Here is a 23,114-nt window from a genome sequence, read left to right on the forward strand (position 1 = left end):
CTGAGCATCTTTCTCTTTGACACCATGTCTGATATCCCACGTGATCTGTCAAATACTAATGCATGAAAATCCTAACCTCAAAAAAATCACCCGATACATGTAAGTGCGCCGTCTTTAAACGCGTTTTTCTCGAAACTGTGTTGTTGAAGTCGGTTGGCAAGATTTCTTGAGAACTACTTAAGCGATCTTCATGAAATTTTACACAAACCTTTGAGATACAATTCTTAAAGACTTGGACGACGGATTTACTTTCCATTACAACTATTTGAAAAAAAAAATGTCGCGTAATTTTCACTGAAATTTTAATTTTTTTGTTAATACGTCTGTCAACAATCCAATTTTCAGTTTTTTCCTTTGTCCAAGCTCGAAGTTGCTCCTGTACAAAGTTATCCTGCCAACGCAGGCGCATCTTTTTTCGGAAGGGTCATCGAAAATAGCATCGCAATTCAAATAAAATGTTTAAGTTTTTAAATGAAAAAAAAAATCTTGAAAAAAGCTGTTTTAACCGAGTAAACCCAAGTAACCTCTTCAGTTCATTGATGCATTTTTTATGTTCTGAACAGGATATATTAAGTTTGCCACGAATTTTGTAACACCTCGCACGAAACTTCAAAGACCCTATAATATATAAAAAAATCAGCGTGATGAGCTTAGTCGGTTTAGTATGTCTACTGTATGTACGAGCAATATTGTCCTTCAGCTTTTGAGATACCGATCTGAAATTTTGCACACATCTTTTTCTCTCCAAGAAGCTGCAAACTCGTCGAAACCACCGTTATCGGAACACTATAGCATATAGCTACCATACAAACGATACTATCCAAACCGAGTTCCTGTAGAGAAAAATGTGTTATTTTAGAAGATATATTGATTACATTTGACATGTACTATTCCCCAAGTCTATACTACAATTCCTGTATGTGTTGTTCGAATGAAACCACTATAGTATATATGTAGCTGTCACACAAAGTGTCCTGCCAAAAGCATATGGAAACGTTTTTTATTTGGCTTAATATCTGCACAGATTTGTACATGGATTATTATCATGGATAATAACATAATTTTCGAAGATATTGTTCAGAGCGCACCATTACAGCATATAGCTGTCATACAAACTATCCGCTCAAAATCAAGTTCTTGTATGGAAAAGTTTTTTTTTGAAGAGATATCTGGACGAAATATGCCGTGGATCATTATCTAAGTTAGCGCAACAATCACTCAATATATTATTCAAATCACATCATTATAGCTAATAGCGGTCATACAAATTGACCTATAAATATCGAGTTCATGTATAGAAAACTGCATTGTTTTCATAGATAATATTCAAAGTACTTCTATAAGTTCCGCACAAATTTTTCAGATATGACTACTATAGCACATAGCTGTCATACAAACTGAACTATCAGAAAAAAGTTCTGGAACGAAATTTGTTTTCATTTGACAGGAAATTTTGTTGAGATTATTATATAATATTATTCCATATTTTTTTGTTTTATTTGTGAAAGTTAAATTTTTTAACACAAACGTAACGATTTTTCCTGTTTTAAGCCCCAAATCTTCGAAAATTGTGAGCTTTGCTTTTTGAGCCTTTCTACTGCAGAAATACTTCCTCTAAACTTACTTTAGTCATAATTCATGACACCAAAACATTACCATACAACACTTTTCATTAACTTTTGCTCAGCCACTGCGGTTACTTCTGTTTGACAACACTTCATTAGTTTTAGTTCAGCTACTAGCTCTCCTGCTATTTGCAGCAACGCAATTGAATGTCGTTTGACCGCCTCTTTTCCATATTCGAAAAGAACTTTGACGGCGTCATACAACTTTGTTGACCTTCTAACTGCTTTGTTGTAATAGGTGTGCGTTTAGTTGGAAATCTATTCCAAATTATTTACTTTTTTTTAGAAACTCACAATTTACCACCTAATAAATATGCGCCTCTTAAAGCGTTTAACTGAAATGCCAAATAATGTGCCACAAAGCTAGCTGCTCATTACCAAGCAACTCTGCGCTAATGTCATGTCAGTAATGCAATTATCAAGTGCTGTGTAATGGACGAGCCCAAAAGCATTTTTATATCTAGATAAATATATAAATAACACTTATATACATACATATATACCAGCGTACGTCAGCTAGTATGTGTATAATTATATGACAGCTTTGTTGTTGTTCGCCCTTGTCGAGCGCTTAACTTGCGCTTTTATGCAAATAGCAATGCCCCAAACCTTAGCACTCAATCAAGAGGGGGGCTTGTCTTGCACTTAACCAACAATGGCAACAGTAACAGCAACAGCAGTGACTTCGCTGAGGGTTGTGGGGTACTTGAACTTCAGCAAGGTCGCTGTGCTTTAAGCGCGCATATGAAAGCCACATATGTATATATACACATAAGAAAAACGAAGCGTTAAGGGCGTATGATTGCAGTAGAAACGTTTTATGGTTTTGCACTTTATGTGTGTGTGTTTTTTATTATATCTATACGTCTGCTTTATTGCACACGCTTGTTGCTGCCGTTGATTTTCTCGTGTCAGTTTTATTTGTGCACAAATTTATGTATTTGCAATTTGCTTCTTGTATTTTCTTGCTGCTCGCTTTCGCACAATGAAGGGTCAACGATTCTTCTTCCAAGCTGCTGGTACGATTGCACCAAGCGTTGGCGGTGAAATGTGGTTTCGCCTGAGCGAAGATGAGTTGCAGTTGCGCGAAAGTCAGTGGTGACATTGCAAATGGTTGATTTGACTTCAATTGGCTTGTCGCAGTGCTGTTGTTTATTTCATATTTCAAAAATGTAACTTTTTATACCCTGAACAGAATTTGTCTACATGCATATATGTGCGTAATAGTCTCTCATTTTTAGAGTTATCGAACTGAAATTTTGCACAGGTACTTCTTCTTACAATAAACTGCTTATTTGTCGAAATTGCGGATATCGTATCATTATAGTGTACAGCCGTCATACAAACTGGCTGATCCAAATCAAGCTCTTGTATGAAAAACTTTTTTAATTCGCAAAGTATCTGCACGAAACTCGGTGTGGATTACTATCACAGACAATGCCACAACCTCCGAATATATTGTTCAGATCGCAGCTCTATAGAATGTAGCTGCCATATAAACTGGCTGATCCAAATCAAGCTCTTGTATGAAAAACTGTTTTAATTCGCAAAGCATCTGCACGCAACTCGATGTTGATTACTATCAAAGATAATGCTATATTCTTCGAACATGTTGTTCGGATCGCAGCACTGTATAATGTAGCTACCGTACAAACTGACCTCTAAAAATAGAGTTGCTGTATGAAAAACTTTTTTATTTGACAATATATCTGCACGCAATTTGGTGAAAGTTCTATCCAAGAAAATGCTACAAACTTCGAGCATATTCTTCAGATCGCAAAATTATAGCATATGACTGCCATACAAACTGACCAATAAAAATCAAGTAAACATTTTTTTTATAAATTTTTATGCTAAAAGAAATATGCCTGTGAAGGGTATTATAGCATCGATGCAGTTGAATATAGCGTTTCTGCTCCTATTTCCGCATAAACTCATTAAACTCGTCCAACCTACGTCACACGGACGCTTTGCTCAACACATACACACATATGTAGTCATTGTAATGTGTAATGCGACGCAACGCTTTTACGAACGAGTAAAATCGCCTCCACACACTTACCCAACTCACTGTAATGTCCTGACATCCCCACTTTGCCGCTGAGAATTAAAGCAAAACGAAAACCGTCTCGCTCAATTCCACGTACACGTGCACTTAAACGGCACGACGCTGTTAATGTAGTCGACGTTGGCGTCGCAGTTCCCTACGCTGTCGCATTTTCATTTCTATGAATGAATGAGTTGGCATTTTCCAAACAAGCTGACTCGTTTCATTGTAACATCCTCGTTCGTTCACTTGTGCACTTATTCGTAAGCTCCTTAGTTTGTTCGTTCGTTCCTTGCTCTCGGCTTCAGCTGTTCGTTAGCTCGTTCGTTCGCCTTTGTTCCTGACACATTCGTTACTCATACGCCCTGTCGACCCAAACGGTGTGTCATCCACTTGCTGCGCTCATACCGCTGTTAGCTGTCAACTAACTGTCTGTCAGTTGTGTTGCACTGCATGTACACGTATGTATGTATTGATGTATATAACGGGACATATATTTTTATTTTTGCAGGTTTTGCCAGCATATTCATTCATACATTTATTTTGTTGGCATTTTTTGCATCTTATTGATTTTATTTTTCATATTTTCTTTTATGCGCTATTTTCAATTCGTGTTTTTGACGCATTTACTAAATTGCTGTGGTACCACTGCTTGCCCTTCTCTCCTGTTTCAGCCGCATCACCTTCCGTTTACCGCTCTCACCTCTCTCTCTATCTAGTATTTTTATAGTTTTTGTAGTGTCCTCTCCTCTACTCCACCCTCTTGCCGGCATCTCTATGGCCACTGTGTTCGCCTTTGTCTCAACGGTCCTTTCATGATGCTGTTATTCAATTGCTCTTCAACGAGTCCATATTTAGTTGGTAGTAACAACATGCTGTTTCAGCTTATTCTCCACTGACTGCTGACAGTTTGTGCACGAGCATACAAGCATATGTACAGACAATAATATATCATACGGTATTTATTGCTGCTGCTTGTGGTGCCATCAATCCACATTTACTTATATAAATATATGTTTGTTTGTTTCTTTATGCATATGACTAAGTAGATTTCTGTTTATCCAGGCAGCATAGCTGCAAACCAACGCTCAGATAATTTTGTTTTTCTCTTTTTTTTTTATTTATATAAGTCATAATATATCAAACTCATATTACATATCATATATAAATATTGTGGTGTGCATTATTTTCAAATTTTATTTTATTTTTTGCAAGTGAAGTTTCAGTTCAAACCACTAAAACAGTGGAACCCTGTAAACAATTACATTTAGCATGAAATTCCTTGATATTTTGAAATAAGTTTTTCAACTCCAAAAGGAATAAACAAATAAATTGGAAAGCTTAATCTTCTAAAACAAAATTTTCGCTTTATAAAAACGGTTTTAATAAATTATTGCATAAAACCACTCCTTTAACAGTTATACACGGTTAAAGTTACCTATCTAATGTACTGAGCATTCATGCAAGTGATTTATGGTATACAATATGTGTTGCTCATACGACATGGTGTACTCTATGTGTACAGTACATTTGGCGCATATATTTAACTGCGTATCACTACGACAGAAACTGACACTTCAAATGGTGTTTGCAAAAAAATAACGATCGCTCTAATACATACGTATGTATGTATTTACATGCATACATATATTAGGGTGAAGTAAAAAAAATATTATATATTTTTGGATTGGTACTCTTAAAAATAGCTTCTTGGACAAATCTAATGAATTCTCCCTAACATACATTAGGGTTTAAAAAAAAATATTATGTATTTTTGGATTGGTGCTGTGAAAAATTGATTCCTAGACAACTCTAAGAAAGTCTGGGCAAGTAAAGCGAAGGTCATCCACTTAATTTCCATGTTTTTTCTTATTACCAGTTATTACCAGATAAAAAAATTCAAATCTCGCTTCCAACTACTTAAAAAAATATCTCATTTCACAGATTTTGTAGAGCATTTTTTTTTTTTTAAATATGAATGTTTGACAGTACTCGTTGTCTATTAAATACTTAACTTTATGAAAAAAATAATTTTACTACAGAGATAACAAGTAGATGGAAGCAAGATTTGTATTAAAATAATTGATAAGAAGAAAGAAATATATAATTGAAAGGGGGTTCCGGTTCCCATTAAGATGGAGCGACTTTCTTAGAGTTATCGTAACAACTCATTTTTCAAAGTGCCAGGCGAAAAAAAGTCTTTTTTTTGACCCACTCTAATGTAAATATTCCCAACTTTTTTGTTGCATTTTTTCACATCTTTCCTTGAAGTATCTTAAGAATCACAGTACCAAGCGAAAAAAATATATTTTACTCACTCTAATGTACATACATACGTACTCACAATTTTTTTTTACATTTATTCAGCACTTTCTTAAAGGTATCTTTAGAACCACAGTACCAAACGAGTAAAAAAAAGTAATTTCGAAATGAATTGTTTATTTTTACCCACCCTAATGAAAATACTCTCAAATTTTTGGTTGCATTTTTCACAAGTTTCTTATAAGTACCTTAAGAACCAAGCAAGCAAAAATTTTTTTTTACCCACCCTAATGTTTAAATTTCAAATTTCTGTTGCATTCTTTCCATTCATTTATATAACTTTGTACTTTTTTTCTTTTTGTTTCTGATATCATCTCATTTATCTGCCTTTTGGCTGAATTAATTTCCCGTGTCTCAGTTTTTATCATTTTCTTTTTCTATTTATTTCTGCTGTCGAGTTTTCTGCCGGCTATAGTTGTGCTCGTTTCTTTTTATAGACTTATTAAGTGGTATTTATTGGTGGCTCATATAGAAATATGACAGCAAATATTTTTCAATTAAAGCTTCGTAAGAAATATGTTTGTATGTTTACAAAGAATATTGCAGAGACCTTGAATGATATAATATAAATTATAACTTTTTCAACTAAGCAGTTATGTTGATTATCAGGCGCTGTTTACCAAGTAGATTGAAAACTGATAAAAGTGTCATCTTAGAAATACTGCAGCGACAGTTTTAGTAATCCCCAAACACCGATTCATGCAAATGGTGAATAAGTTGGACTGGCTCTCCGAGTTCTTATTGTTTGGATCTTCAGATTTTTGATATTTGATTTTGGTTTGAGATGTATTTGTTTCTGCTCTTAAAACCAAAATATTAGTTTGTCAAAAAAGTCTTGCACTATTTTCGCTAGTTATCGATGAGAGCGCGTAGTTCTAGTTTTATTCGTTGCATCGGGTCATGCTATACCATTTTGGAAAGCTCGTTTCACGCGCTAACACGTGTTTGACTGATTGTCGTTTCTTTTAAGTCGTTCGTGAGTTATAGCGTCGCAAACATGGAGCAAAATAAAGAGAAAATACGGCATATTTTACAGTACTACTACGATAAAGGCAAAAATGCATCTCAARCCGCCAATAAAATTTVTKCAGTTTATGRACCCGATACAGTTYCCATTTCCACCGCACAACGATGGTTTCAACGTTTKCGTTYTGGTGTAGAGGTGGTCGAAGATGCGCCACGCTCCGGAAGGCCTGTCGTCGAAAATTGCGATAAAATCGCTGAATTGGTCGAAAGAGACCGGCTTAGTAGCAGCCGTAGCATCAGTCAAGAGCTGGGCATGAGTCATCAACCGTTATAACAAGATACCGCAAGACTTTTTTGACAACCTCTTAGTTCTTGGATTAACACTGGATAAACCGTGCAATCGCTTTGTCGTAGACGATTCGACGTTTGAAACGAAATTGAGTTAAACATCGTCAAGCAATTTGAAAATCCCTTTTTTCTAATTTAAAAGAAGGCCCGATTGAAGGAATTTCCTTTCTCCTGTCTCTGCTCTGAATCATAGTTCCTTAATACTTGTTTTGCTTGGTGCTTCTTATTGGAACTGTGCCTTGGATATCTCTTTTATTTAATATTTCGATAAAACTTAAATATATTTACTGATTCACTTCAGATATTGCAACAAGTGTTTAAAGATCTCAGATCGTACTTCAGACTTATTAGATATATTTATGAGATAATGGTCGAAGGAATAAATTTTTTAAGAATAATCTGAACGCCATGAACTTGGGAGTGGCCAGAAACGACTCTTTTGCATTTGTTTTAAGCAGCACACGACTTCCAGTCTTAAACTAAGTATTCTGTGGGTAGCCAAAAAAACATCCGTTTGAATTGGAGCAAAAGTGAGAAGGCTAATCATCGCCACTTAAAAACACACGCCTATGAATGTACACAACAGCCTCGGATGAAAGACTCCACTCAGAGGGCATACACCTGCAATGGTCGGTCCCTTAATCCCGGTCCCGATGCCCAGTTGGTTTATGTCCTCTTAAGAGTCTGAATACTTTAGCAATACTAAAAGCTCCGTCAGGATCGGAAAGGACCTCTCCGAGACGTTCGATGCCATACGATACGGCGACTCCATATCGTACGACTATCTCAATCTATCTGATGAGTCAGCGCTACGAATTTTGGACAGAAAGGTTCTTAAAAGAAAAGAAAGAAAAGGTAGATATATGATCCTTTACGCATTTGCAACGGTAAATACCGCAGTCGATAGAACGGTGCATAAAAACACTCAAGATCTGATAGCGGGTGAAAAGGAAGACCTCCACTCTGTTGAAAAGACCAGGTGCAGAAGGACCTGGCTTTGCTTAGAATCACCAATTTATCGAAATTAAACATATCCCGTCAATCTTCTATGTATAAAATCAAGCTACGCACTTGAGAAGAGACATAAAAATGAAATTCCACCAAATTTTCCACTGCGACTTATAAATAATACTCGTAATATCATTATTCAATACCAATTTGTATGTAAATTTTAGAAAGCAAGCCGACGAGATCAAAGCCAATTTACATTTATTATTTTGTGGTTTTATGAATAATGTAAATTAATTGCGGTGATGAATTGAGTAATTCTAATTAAGTTTCCACATTTCCAAAGCACAATAATATTGCATAACAACTTGACAATACTCATACATTTATTTGTTTTTACGTATGCATATAGAAATACAGTGGTACCTCGACATACGAGTGCCAAAACATACGAGTTTTTCGAAATACAAGCCGATGAGCAAGTGATTTTTTGCTTTTAGTAACGAGCGAAATTCGAGATACGAGGGGCCTGAAGCTGTAGCTGAAAGGAACTATGAAGAATTGGAACCCAGTGTTTCAGTAGACGAGGAGATTGTATTTCTGGGGAAATGCATGGGTCTAGAGGTGGAAGGGAGAGAGGTGAACGAGCTCATCGAGGAGCACACCCAAGAACTGACGACTGACGAGATACAAGAGTTACAATCACCGCAGCATACTGACGTTATGCAAAACTTTGGTTTTGAGGAGTCAGAGGAGGAGCTTATTTCTACAAGTGGGATAAAGAAGATTTTAGGAATGTGGGAAAGAGTTTCACAGTTCGTGGAAAAAAACACCCAGAAAAAGTTGCAACAGGTCGTGCATCCGACCTTTTTAATGACTTCTGCCTAACTCATTTCCGGAAAATTCTGAGAGGGAGGAAGAAATAAACCTCCTTGGACATGTTTTTTTCTAAACGGCCTACAGGTAAAAGCGAGAAAATTTTAGCGAAAAAGGCAAAGACCAGTGAGGATATCTAATTTATTTCTTTACATTCTCTTTTTTGTTTTCGTGTAATACGTAACAAAAATAACTGGGGTGACTTTTTGGAGGTTGGAACGGAATAATGGTAGTTCAATTATTTTGTATCGGGAAATTTGCTTCGAGATACGAGTAATTCAAGTTACGAGCAAGGTTGCGGAACGAATTAAGCTCGTATGTCGAGGTACCACTGTATAAGTAAATACTGCTATTGCAACGCTGATCTTTATCTTTAGTTTTCGTTTATTTATTTTTATTTCTAATGCCGTCAGGAAAATGGATGTTTAGTGGCACATACTCTTTAAAAATACGCTATGAGATTAAAATAGCCTATATAAAATGTCTGCTTAATTACGCCACACGAAACGCTTTTAATTAATTCAGCCGGCACCAGCTAACAAAAGGTATAAACAAGCTAAAGGTGTAAATAATTTATATTTTTTATAAAATAATTAAAAAATATGCTAAATCAAATGTAAACAATTAAACTAAATTTAGCAAACTAGTATGACTACATTTTTTCTCACACTCTGCCTTCATATTTAACTGCTGAAATATGTAAATATTAGTACAGTTCATATTCGATAAACGGAACTAATTGATAAAAGTTGTTAGCTTATCGAAATTTTAATTATAACAGGCTAATTAAAAAGTTCCAGGCTGTTATATATTTTAGGTTAATATTGTAGGCCAATAAGCCACGCATTGACCAGTTTTGGTCTTTTGCGATACCAGATGGAGTTCAGTTGCTAGGTCCAAGCGGAGTAGTCATCCTTTAAAATGACACGAATTTTAACAGACTGACTACCGATACCTCCTCAGGTGTATTATACCGCGGGGGATCCCAGATGCTTATAGATGGCACTACTAGTATTAAATCCATATGATTTTTATGATGACAAGTTTCGGATGCTGCCCCAGTAAAATCAACTATCAAAGATTGGTATGCTAAGTTTATAACATTGGATGCCCAAAAGAGATTGTTACCGACGAAAACTAAAACAAAAAAAGTGAAGTTGTTCGAGATAGCAGGCACTATAAAAATATAAACTGAACGTGTTCATCATATTATATTATTCACGAAAGCTCTGTGCAAAGTGGATGCCGCTCGGGCTCACTTTTGACCAAGGGCAACGCCAATTGAATGATTCATAGCAGTCTTTGGAGATGTGCAAACCTAAGAAATCTGAGGCTTTGCATCGATATGTGACAATGAATGAACCATGGCTCCATATGACAGTCATTCGAGTGGACTGCACACGATGAATCCGCTCCAAAGCGTGGAAAAATGCAACTGCCATTCAGCAGGCTGAAGTGTCCCTCGAAACTATGCTTTGGGCATCAGTCACTAGATCACCTCTCTGGCTTCTACAAGATTATTTAGTGCATAGTTTTGACCTTTTATACATTTTCAATTAATGGCATATTGTAGTCGTAGCAGAGGTCTGATTACGACCATCTGCGAACTTATCCTATAACTTACTTTTTTGCCAAGAGACATTTATACCAGGTTTCAGCATATTATCTTCATTTTTAGTCAAATTACACCAACGGATTCACATTTACAAATAACTCTATATCGATCTCGATTAGTTTTCGGTGATACATACAACCGTTAAGTGAAAATTTTTGGCAACAGAATAAAAATGGTATTGAAAAGATGGTGGGTCGCTATAATGAGTGTATCACCCTTTCATAGCAGTATCTTTTTGTTGTAGTCACATAACACGCTTTAAATTTTCATATGCGCAATTTAATATGCTATTTGTTTTTTTATACTGAATAACAACAAACATGGTTAAAGTTTGTTGAATAAATAATCAGTGTTTATCGTAAACAAATTGTTAATTACGTTGTTGTTTATTTGGCGTAAGAATATATTGAGTAAATAATAGTAAGTTGTATATTTAAAGCTACCGACGACAGATAAACACGGTTTCGCAGGTAATTGCATAGCACTGAGCCCTATATAGTAAGCAAATTAGAGACTCATAGGAATACGATGTTTAAATCCTTGTTTGTCCAACGCTATCTCAACTCTTGTGTAAAAAAGGAGCTTTGTGAGAAAAATACACTATGGCTTGAAATCGGAATTATTATTAAAAATCTTATTTTTCGATCATTATCTTAAAATATATATATAAAGAGCTACCGTAAAAATTCAAAATCGCTCCAGCTGTTTTGAAGGAACTTTCCTCCGACACTCTGAAAAGAGCCTTGCGAGAACAGCGCGTATTGTTTTGGATGCCGATTTTGAATTAGTTTGCAATCTCTAAACCACCTCTTATGAGATACTGATATTTTGTTGTTGTAGCAGCAGAAAAAATTTCTGAAGTAATTTCGAGAAATGGCGGCAAGTTGGATAAAAATCCGGGTCTGTTCCGGTTACTTACACGCGACCTTGATCGCTCTATCTGACTGATCGATAAATCTAGCCTTAGAAAACTGTGCTGGAATGGAGCACAAAAGTATGCGTGAGTACATATACATACATACATATACTTGCACAATAAATTTACATGTACAATATATTATATACTTACAAATCAATTATTTATTGTATTTGTGGTAAGTGTTTCTACTAGAAATTTCACTTATGTCCATACATATATACAAACAAATAGTTAGTACCATAACACAGTTAAGTAATACAGGAGAATTGACAGCCATTACTTACGACATTTTTACCCAATCAACCAGCAAAAGCCTCCACTAACTGCATAAATAATTCAATTTATGAATATGGCGGTGCCATTGTTGTCCATTTTATATGAGGTTGACATTGCAAAATGAAACTTTACACCTCTTTGTGGTGCGAAAGAAAATACATACATATATTGAATACAGATGAAATTTATTTACTTTTGGTCATAAAACGGTAAACATGTCACAGCGAACAATATGTTTACGATGGCAAGTATTTATAAAAGAGGAAATGGGGTCACACGCGCAGATTTTCAGATGCTGGGAAATGTAAGGAGATATTTATTGTTTTTCATAATTTATGGCGTACAGATATGTAGTAATATTTGTTAAAACATGAAGACACTGTGACCTACATATATACCGTCCATATGTACATGTTTTATTTATGTAGATATAACACATATACTTAAATTTCGTAAAAGTCATATCCTCTCGAATTTTATGCACACGCTTTTGACTTTTTCTTTCGAAAACCAAGCGAAATTCAAATTATGTTACATATAATTAAGGCAGTTTAAACTGCATTGCGAAACTTTACACGCAAAAATTCGTGCGTGCATGCATATGCATGAGAAAAACTGTCACGACAAGTTCTGCATGATTGCGAGTATAAATGCGTTTCTTCACAAATGGCACTACTCTAAAGTTTCTGCCATCATATTGCGGGTAAATGCAATGCAGCACGCGCTTTATCCAAGCAAATGACCTTGACCGTCGAATTGAGTAACCCAATTTAATGCAATTAAATCAGAGAAATATTTATTCACAACATCTCAACGAATAAGCATGCACACTCAAACAAGCACAGCCAGCGCGTTGAATAACAAAAGCAAAGTAATAATAATAATAGCGAAAAAATATTGCAAAAACAAGCCCAAACAAATAGTAATTCCAGATAAATAACTAATAGAACAATTTACACAATAAAAGCAAAACTAAAGAACAACAATCTACTCGCTCTCTACGGACCAAATTGCAATAACACAAGTAAAAACAAAAAAAAAAAAACAAGAAACTGCAAAAACAAAACAGAAAACATATGGCGCACGTAATGCAATATTCGCTATAAATGTCACTCGTTGCTCTCCGTGATCACACGCTAGTGTGTGATTCGTTCTCACGCCACCTCTCTACCACCCACTACTCGCCACTTTCATGTGATGTCAAAATGAGTGCGGCACGTGAGTAATTATACTCATGCACATAAATGTATGTTGTTATAATACATACACATGTACATAAAAATAAATATGCAAGTAAATCATGAAATGAATGAATCAACAACAACAAAAGAACGAAAGAATAAATAAACCGACCACCTCACGCCAAATAATCATAAAAACAACTTAGGGAGGAAACAAGTAAAATAAAGATATAAATTGCGACAAAAAACAAAAACTGAAGCAAAACTAAAAACAAAATAAACAAAAACAATAGCAAAGTAAACAAAAACAACAAGCAAGAAAAATCCATAACTAAAGCAATAAATGGAAATATGCTCTAATACATTGTAGAAGCAATAAAAACTATTTTTGCAATAATGTTCATACATACATAAATGTTAATGAAAACCGAAGTGAACTAAAAACAACAATAATATTTGCAAGTTTGTTTTTCTTAGCTGTCCGGAGTATGAGATAATTTCTCTTTTGAACTGATGCAGCGCAATGAATTGTGAGCAACTGTGTGTGCGAAAAACAAACTTAATGTCTTTATTGTTGATTTCACATTTGTTCGCATGGTATTTGCTGGGAAAAGAAAATTTTTCATTACGAATATATGTATGTATGTATACAGGTTGGCAATTAAAAGAAAATGATAACCATCTTCAAATCTATATTATGTTTTTTAATCAAAATCCTGTACTAAATTAATGAAAATTAAATATGTGGCTTTGAGTTTGATATTGAAGAGCGTCAAGTTCGGTTAGGTGCTTGAAGATCAAATACTAAAGTCARATTTTTAAAATTAATTAATTAATTAAATTTATGTTGGTTTTACTGTAAGGGCAAAGCTGACATACATAACTGTTACAAATTTGCTTGGCGGTTTTATTACAATTGCCGCAATTCACCTGGATGGCTGACGGTGTTTCAGCCAAGATCTCGCAATGACAGGGCAGTCAAGAAGAAGATATCTAAAAGACTTCTTCCAAAAACTTCTTTTTAATCTCAATGTGAATAGAGCAATGACCAATTAAACCCCTACAACCAAGGAAATGCAAATCCCGCTCAGAATGAGAAGCCGAATGAATCGAAATTCATAGGAGTCGTTCTTTTTCAGGAATTAGAAATTGGTTGGGAATAAGAAAATGTTCCCATCGAGTTAACTACACACAATACTTAATATCCGTATAAGATATTGAGTAATGAAAAATAGTCATCGAAGTTCACGATACTTATAATGCTCGTAATATGAGTTCGAGAACTGTGTAAGTGTATGGTGATTTCTTCGTTTTAATTTTTTCTTTAAAAATTTGTGACTAACAATTTATCTTCTTTTAAGAATTTTAAGAATTATTTGTATATTTTTTTTTACCGTTTGCTAAGCTCCCTTGAAGCATAAGTCCAGCGCACGAATGCGCGAAGAAAGGGGAATCCCTTCTCGTTTCCATATTGTTGATATTTATATATGGGTACCTTTTCTTGCAATCTTATCGGCTTAACAATTTCCGGCGATTCCTCTGAGGCTTGGCACTCAATCAAGTTTAATATGGAAATAGCTACTGCTACTGCAGTCATGCACTCCTTGAACTAGCTAACGTTGAGTGCTTTTTCTACACTTTATAGCTGTTCTGTAATCGGAGTGGATAAATACCTCTTAAAAGAAGCCGCTCTTCGGAGAAGCAAATCTACTGCTAGCCTTGATTTTTGACCTGCTTGGACACAGTTTTTTCAGCTTCTACTCACCTTTGTCACGATATTCGGCCGATTGATCGTCTGTGTCCGCGTTGTAAGTATAGATACTAGAGTCATCGCCAGTAATAGACCAAATCCATTTCACAGAATGGATTTTCGCGCGGAATTTGAATTAAAAAGTCTTACTGCTTTTTGCTCACAGTAGTATTTACTTTTAAATTATGCATCCTATAATACTGAAAGGAGTTCGTATTAATTTACACCCTTCCGGAAAGTTGAAAGAACTGGAAGTTAATTATTTAAATAAATAAAAATTAATTCTACAGAACTTTTATTTTATTTTTTATTTTTTTTTTATTTTACATTTATTTGCTCTTTTCATATATTTTTATGCATTTCTCTTTCATTAGCTTAGCTTACTTTAGAAATTAACATAGTAACATTTTGTTGGCGTATTTTTTCCATACAACGGAATTGATTTTTACTCATTGTGTGTTATGAGAAAATAAAGGAATTTCAGTCAGCGATAAGTATATTTCAGGCATGAAACGCTAATGCAAATATTGCTTAATGAGTCCTGCATTTTCTAATTTACACCTAAGACATGCTTACATCTATTAAGACGGAGTATATAATTGTATACATATTTACGCAAGTATCTATTTCGTATATTTCGCACATATTTAGTCCATTAAATAATATTAAATTAGATAACCACATGACCGCTGGTGAGCATGAATGTGTAACTTTAATACAGTCTTTGCTATAAGTCGGTGCGTAGAGATACACCTCCTAATCAACTTTCGCAAAGAAGGTATAGTTATACTCAGCGACAGTCAAGCGGCACTTAAAGTGATCTCTGCGTACGAGATCAAATTGATGCAGGAATGTGTAGAACGGCTAAATAGTCTATCAGATCGTAACCAAGTGTACCTTATCAGGATAGTCCGTCGGTGGGCGGAACTCGCCCGCTTCGCATCATCCACCAACACTGTAAGAACCGAACCCTTCATTGCGTTGGTCTCCATACCATAAAGGAGCTGATCCGCAAGGACGAAGAGGTAGTTTGGGAGGGATATGGACCACACCTCCAAGGCATGCGCCATGTTAAGTTGCTAATGGGTAGTTACAACCATAAAAGGTTTAAATTAGTAGTCAACTTCCCAAAGGACAAACTCAGGTCACTTGTCACTTTCTACACTGGCCATTGTAAGCTCCAGAAGCACATATATAACGTGGGCCTAGCTTCTTTGCAAATTTGCCGGTTTTATAACATCTATCCTGCTTTTATTCAGCTTGCTTCATTTATGTCTCGTGCTGTGATTACTGATGCCTTGTAGTCCGCAGAGTTGATTAATTATGATTCGTTTGGCATTTCAAGTTTTAGAACTCCGTTTTAGCTAATTTTCCACAGGTCTGGACCTAAGATTCTTCTCCTGACTTAACTACTATTTGTCGTGATCCCTTTCGAGTCTGGAACAGCAGTTTTCTGGTACTAGTATAGCACCACACCAAAGCATAGAGGTAAACGGTTATTCTGATTTTTTTTTTGCAAAGTGTCGATCTTGTCCGCCTATGTCGCGCTATTGCAGGCTTTTCGAACGTCTAAAGTCGCTAACAGAACTATTCGCTTGTATTTAGGGCATCTATGTTGTGCAACTTGTACACTTTCAATAACCATTCGGATAGCCCCTAGAGTTGACCTTCCGGTTCTAAAAACATGCTGTATGGGTAAGAGCTTCATTGATTGTCGCTTTCCAGTCTAGCTTTAAGTAGTCTTTCATAGAGTTTTTCGGCTGTGTGGAGCATGCATAGTGGGCGGTATGCTGATGGTAAGCTGGAATCCCCTTTTCCCTTGCTGATTAGCACATGTGGTTGTTTCTTGCAAATTTCAGAAAATATTCCTGCTACGAGACAGGCTTTGTACATTTTTAAGAGTACTATGTATCGTTCTGCGACGATTGTTTTGATTATTTCTGCTGGAATACTATCGTGGCCGTTGGATTTGTTAGTTTTGTGCTTGCCAGTGGCCAGTTGCAGTTCCTCGAAAGTTTAACAGGAGGATTTTGGAAAGAATTATAGCCTGTTCCGGTTCACTGACTCTTTTTTCCTGCGTGTGAAAGAGTGCGTTAACAATGCCATCCAGTTTGGCAGCGTTTAAGTCAGATGGCTTGTTTCGAGCTCCGAGTTTTGTTAACATCCTCGTGAAGTTAGTTCCATTTTTCCGTGCATGCTTGATATTGCTCGATTTCTTCGGGTGTACCTCCTCTACGCCTAGATCGGATATCTCAAAAGCGGAGGAAGAAATTTTTTATAATTCCTAAAAGATAAACTTCGCCATAAAAATCGTTGGTTCGAAACTAGTTTAGACCCAAATTCTATTAGGCAAAGTGGTTCAGAATCAATAGAATATTTCCCGCATATGTATATGATCTTTTCCGTATTTGGCTAACTGTAAATCAACCCGCTCCAATATATGAAAACATTTGTATATTTGTATGACAATGGGCAAAATATCATTTGAAATGTTCGGCAAAGATTGTAGTGGTGTATACATACATACATACATACATACATACATATACACGTATGAATGTAACTGTTTACTGTGGCGCGAATGACGTCCGAACGAATATCACGTGCCATTAGACAAATTTACTGCTATTGAGTGAATGAGTAGACGATTGAATGAAGGAAAGAATGAACCATTAAATAGTCAATTTATAGAACGATTGTTGGAAGTAGCCGACGGCGCAAAATGGATATTATATTTTTAGTTTGTTTATTTTTATTATTATTTGTAGAAATAACTGGAAATTTCTGAGCGTGAAATCACTTCATATTACTAATTTTTATTATACACAATACATCAAATTAAGAGTTATTAATTCAAGCATGCTCACATACTTTGCTCCATTTCTTGAGGCTTTAACCTTGCTTGAGCGTATTCTTTGCGATTTTTAAAATTAACTTATTTGCGAACACTCCTACAAATTAAGTTTCGAAATCGTTGCACCTAGGCGAAATGATAAACTTTTGCGGTTGGAATCGTTACAGAAGCAAGGAGAATACACAATGGCACAGACTGGCGCCATACGTAAGCGGAATTTCGGCTGTCAGACATCAAATTAAACAACCGATAAACAAGCGCAATACAAAAAGTCATAAAATCGACTAGCTGAACGTTTAAACGCCAGCTCGTACAGTTAAGGGTGGCTAACTCTTAACCTTTCGTTTATCGAGCTTAAATTTATTGTTGGCTTTAAAGCGTTTTAGGGCTGCATTAGGACAATAAAAATTGCTATAAAAGTAACGGTGTGGTAAAGCGTTTTGTGAAAACAAAAACTAAAATAAAAATTTGTAAAATTTTCTACTTAAAGAAAATAATTAATGATAAGCAATAAATCATGCCCTTACAAGTATAGTTGTAAAAAAAATTGCGCTGTTCGAAATAATTTATAGAAATTTTAACTTTTTTAGAACTTTTTATATTTTCTTCTTCATTGGCGTAGGCACTGCTTACGCGGTTATAGCCGAGTTTACAGCAGCACGCCAGTCGTTTTTTCTTTTCGCTGTTTGGCGCCAATTGGTGGTGCCAAGTGTGGTCAGGTCCGTCTGCACCTGAGCTTTTCATCGGAGTAAAGGTCTTCCTTTTTCCTTGCTTCCCCCTGCGAGTACTCCGTCAAATACTCTCAGAATTAGAGTGCTTTCATTTATTTGGACGACATGACCTAGCCAGCGTAGACGCTGTATCTTACAGGGTTTGACCGGAAAGTAAAAGGACTAAGTAAATTTTTAAATTTTCAAAATAGGCTTCTTCTGCGGAGATGCAGCGCTGCCAGCGCGATTTCCAAGTATTGAAGCTGTCATGGAAGGCATTCTCCGCAATAGCCTTGTGAGCCGAGGTGCATGCTGCTTGGATCCCTTTTCATCGGCCTTTTCAGGCAAAGAAATAAAAAAAAGTTGGGATGGTAGGGTGTTGTTGGGTTGGCACATCTTGGCTGTAGGGCGGCCTTGGTTGGTTCCAATCGGCTGCGACGCCTTGTCGGACCCAATTGACCCTTCGTTCGAATCGAGGACATCCAGGAGGAAAAAAATTCATGATGGACGATACCTTTGACGGCAAAAAAGACAATGAACCGTTTCCACTTTGGATTTGCTCATTCTTCCGGTCTTCATCAGGGACCTGTTCCCGGCGCTCCAAAATGCTCTAGTGCCACCGAAACACACCATTTCTTACTAAAGCAACAGCTGGTTGATCATATAAAACATATGTATCTGTCGCGGATTTACCGAGTTTCACACAGAATTTAATCACATACCTCAGCTGTAACGAACACTGCATTCGCACCACTCACAGAAACACGTTGAGCGAAAATGTGTGTCCTGTGTCTCCAGGTGCTCGAAGACAAGCTCTTCAGCCGTTCGTTAGCTAGGAATGCCGGAATACCGAATCCAGTCGGTACGCGCACGCTCCGAAGTACAGTCGCGGCGGAAGAAAATCAGTCCTATTACTTTCCCGACAAACCCTTTAAATCATAATCTTTAGTACGTTTGTAGTGGTCGTCGTCAAAAGTAGTGTCTCTCTTCCGAGGATGTTGTGTCCTTTTAATTGGAGGTATGTTTTTCGTGGCGGAGCCCAAAATCAGCTCTCAACCATTAGTAGGTATGAGTCGCATTCTCAATTTAGCTTCCAGATTATTTTGTCAAAGTTAGACTTATTTTAAGAGCTCCCGACTGCTTCAAAAACTTTTGTTTCTTTTTCGATATCAGCAATTTTCTTAGCGGTGGTTTTCGGAGTGTTCGGTAGGAGCTCATACGAGTACAAAAATGTTTTTGGGACATCCTTTAAGTCAGAATGAGCAAAGAGAGTTGATTAGCTTAAAAATTAACGGAATGACGCTATGGTCGGTTTTTTAGAAAACTCACATATCAGCTGATCCATTTTGAGCCGGACTGGCGAGACTTCTTTGTCACGAACAAAAGTATTTGAATACCGCAAAGCTTTCAGTGATGGTAGTCAAATCGTAGGCAACCAGCCGCATGCGAGTCGTCTATCCAACTCTATTAATGACGATAACATCGAAAAAGTTAAGGAAGCAGTGCTTCAAAAACGTCGTGTTGGCAAGAGAGAGATAGCAGAGGAACTCAACATCTTTTACGGCTCAACTCAACACATTTCGATTAATGTTTTAGGTATGAAGGGTGTCTTAGAGATCGACTCAACACGTTTAAGTTAGTGTTTTGGGTAGGAAGGGTGGTTAATCAAATGGTTAATTTGTTGGATAGACAGCGTGTCTTATGGAACAATTCAACACATTTTTCTCATGTAAAAATACAATACTGTAAGTCCAGTCCGGGTCAAATTTGATCAGTTGGTATATAGTGCGAATTAATTACTTTCCGAATACCGAATTTGTTGTTTTTAGTGTGGTAACTCCCACAAGGGTTACATTGTTATTTTCACATATCTCTGCAAATAAAAATACAGTAATGTATGTCCAGTCCGGGTCAAATTTGATCAGTTGTTACATAGTATGATTTAATTACTTTCCAAACACCAAATTTGTTATTATTGGTTTGATAACTGCCACACGCAGTAAATTGTTAATTTCACATATATATATATGTATGCATGTATTGATATTTTTTATTACCCAAAACCTACCCGATTCTGGACATATTTGAAACTCCAATGCATAACTTGTGTTATTGTCTAAAAACTGTATAAATATGTTTCCTGTCAACTATTTTCTCATATTTTATTCACCGTTTTTCTTCTTTTTTTCAATTAAGAAAACATAGCTCTTAAAATCATCCATCACTAACATTTAAAAATTAGTCGTAATTTAGTTCCACCTTAGCACCCAATATTTAAGAATTTTTAATATCAAAAATATTAATGATTTACAACCGAATTCCTAACGATGTTTACGCCCACCTAACCGCAGACACACACGCGCACAGATCAACCACCTACCTGCGCCACCCACTGCCGCCTATCAGAGGCCACAGCTGCACACAAACAAATCTCAAGCCGTAGAAATTTCTACAAGCAAATGCAATTCATTGCATATGACTTTCAGCTGGGCGTATGGCATACAAAACAAAGGCGCTGCAACGACGCGTATTATGAAATGTTTGATTGCCGCTAAATTGTTACTCATACGTCATGTGGTGCCGGTAGTTGGTTACAAGCAAGCGCATAATTCCACTAATGCGCGCATTTATCTCACTAATGATGGTATACATTTGCATGCATTTGATGCCTTTCAACTTGTCGCAGCTGAATCTAATCATATATCTTTATTTTTACTAATTTTTCGATTTTTTTTCTTTCTGTGTTCGTTGCAGCTTTGCTAATTACTCGACTACTTTGTAAGCGCATACGTTCGCCCTCCTGTTTGCCTGCCTGACCGTTAGCCTGCCTACAATTACAAAAACAACAAACAAACAAGCCACTAATATAAATAGTCAGCAAATAACTACTCAAATAACAATATCAACAACAACAATAACAACACGAAGAAAAACAGCAACCGACTTAGCAGCGTTTCAATCAATTCAATTCAATTCAACCATCAATTCATCTCTATTCATAGCGAACTACTCGACAGTACACTCGAACGCAGTCTGTCGACGTCATCTTCGTCGCTGTCGTCGGCAATTTGTCAACATATTACCACACACACATAAATACATATTTAAGCGCATATATTATTTGTTGTAGCGAAGTGCAGTGGATCTCTGTTCTAAGTTGATTTGGTGCACCTTTGGCTTCAACAAACGTTAGTCAGTTTCTTCGCGCACAGTTCGTCGTTTAACGTGCAATGGCAACATGGACAACGAGCAGCCACATCAGGAATTAGTCAAGTGCGTACTGGTCGGTGATACTGCCGTGGGCAAGACGCGTTTAATTTGCGCACGCGCATGCAATAAACATGTTTCGCTGTCACAGTTGCTGTCAACACATGTGCCCACTGTTTGGGCTATCGATCAGTATAGAATCTACAAGGATGTAAGTAAAAAATTAAAAATATTTATTTTAGTGCTTTAAATAACGGTGTTTTCAGTGTAACCGTTCGGATTAGACAAAACATTGCAAGGTTTTAAAATTAACACAATGTAACAGTGTGTTCAGTGGTTTTACGAAATGCCGAAATGAATTTTTGCAAAGTGAGAACAGTTTTTATGAAGAAATTTTTAAAACTGGTGTTGAAAAAGTCGCTGAAATATAGTTGTATGCTACTGTTTTAGTTGTGTTAAGTAATGGGAACAGTTTTTATGAAGAAATTCATTGTACTGGTGTGTGCTATAAAAGCTAAAATCGCTGAAATATAATTTTGAACCACGGGAACAGTTTACAAAATGTTTGGATCATTTTTAGCCTTACTTAAGCTTGATGTATTTCTGACAGTGGCTCTAAGGAATGACTAAATAAATTTTTAGAAAGTATGAACCCGCTCAAACAAATTTACAAAACAGTGTTTGCAAAAAAGTTCATTTAAGCAGTGTGATAATGATTAAAAAATAGAAATAGTTCATAAAAGACTGTTAAAATTATTTACAACCACTGTAGCGTTTTTGTAGTATTTTTTTAACAAAAAAGTTAAAGTATGTGGATAATAAAAACCATATTTTACAAAAAGTGGGAACAGTTTCTATGAATAAATCTGTTGGACAGTGTCTTCAAGGAATACACCCAATGCTTTATTAATTAAATATGGTTATTAAATCTGGAAACAGTTAATAAAAATAAGCGAACCGCTATAGTGTTCTCGAAGTATTTCTTTATTAAAGAAGTTTAAGATAGTCCATTTTAAAGTGAGTCAACTTTTTTTTAAACACTTTTTTAAGATTCTACACAATTGGCTTGTGTGATACAGTAAAGTATCTCCTTTAATTACTAGTTTAGTTTCATAACCTTTCAGAGTAGACAAAAAACTCTAATAATTTAAAATTAAAACAACATATAGCACGCTCTCAATGGTTCTCAATAAGGCTGAAACGATTTTCTGCAGTGTGGGAACACTTTATGTTAATGGACTTACAGAAGTTGGAACAGTTTTTATTAATAAAATTTAAAAGATAGTGTCTAAAATATGCGATTGCGAATAGTTACGTTGGTACAGTTTTTCCAGCCATACTCCAGGTATCTATTTATCAAAAAAAGTTAAAGTTAGTGCATAATAATAAAAAATTTTATGTTTGAAAGGTGTTCTCGAAGAGTTTCTTTATCAAAAGAGCGCTTGTTAGTTCTTGATAAAGTTGCTCAAG

The 23,114-nt window shown here is 35.9% G+C and overlaps 1 protein-coding gene across 4 annotated transcripts in view; it reads left to right on the plus strand.

Moving 5' to 3' along the window:
- The window catches only part of LOC108966814 (rho-related BTB domain-containing protein 1), a 39,513-nt gene that overhangs the window by 7,675 nt on the left and 8,724 nt on the right, over positions 1-23,114 (plus strand). For all 4 annotated transcript variants that reach the window (XM_018929898.1, XM_018929901.1, XM_018929900.1 and 1 more), the window contains exon 2: positions 21,192-21,855. In XM_018929898.1, the coding sequence (XP_018785443.1) occupies positions 21,676-21,855 (180 nt within the window). In that variant the 5' untranslated portion in view covers positions 21,192-21,675. The remainder of the gene's footprint in view (positions 1-21,191; positions 21,856-23,114) is intronic.

The sequence above is a fragment of the Bactrocera latifrons genome, unplaced genomic scaffold (genome assembly GCF_001853355.1).
Source record: "Bactrocera latifrons isolate USDA-ARS-PBARC rearing strain unplaced genomic scaffold, ASM185335v1 scaffold_17, whole genome shotgun sequence".
Lineage (NCBI taxonomy): Eukaryota > Metazoa > Arthropoda > Insecta > Diptera > Tephritidae > Bactrocera > Bactrocera latifrons.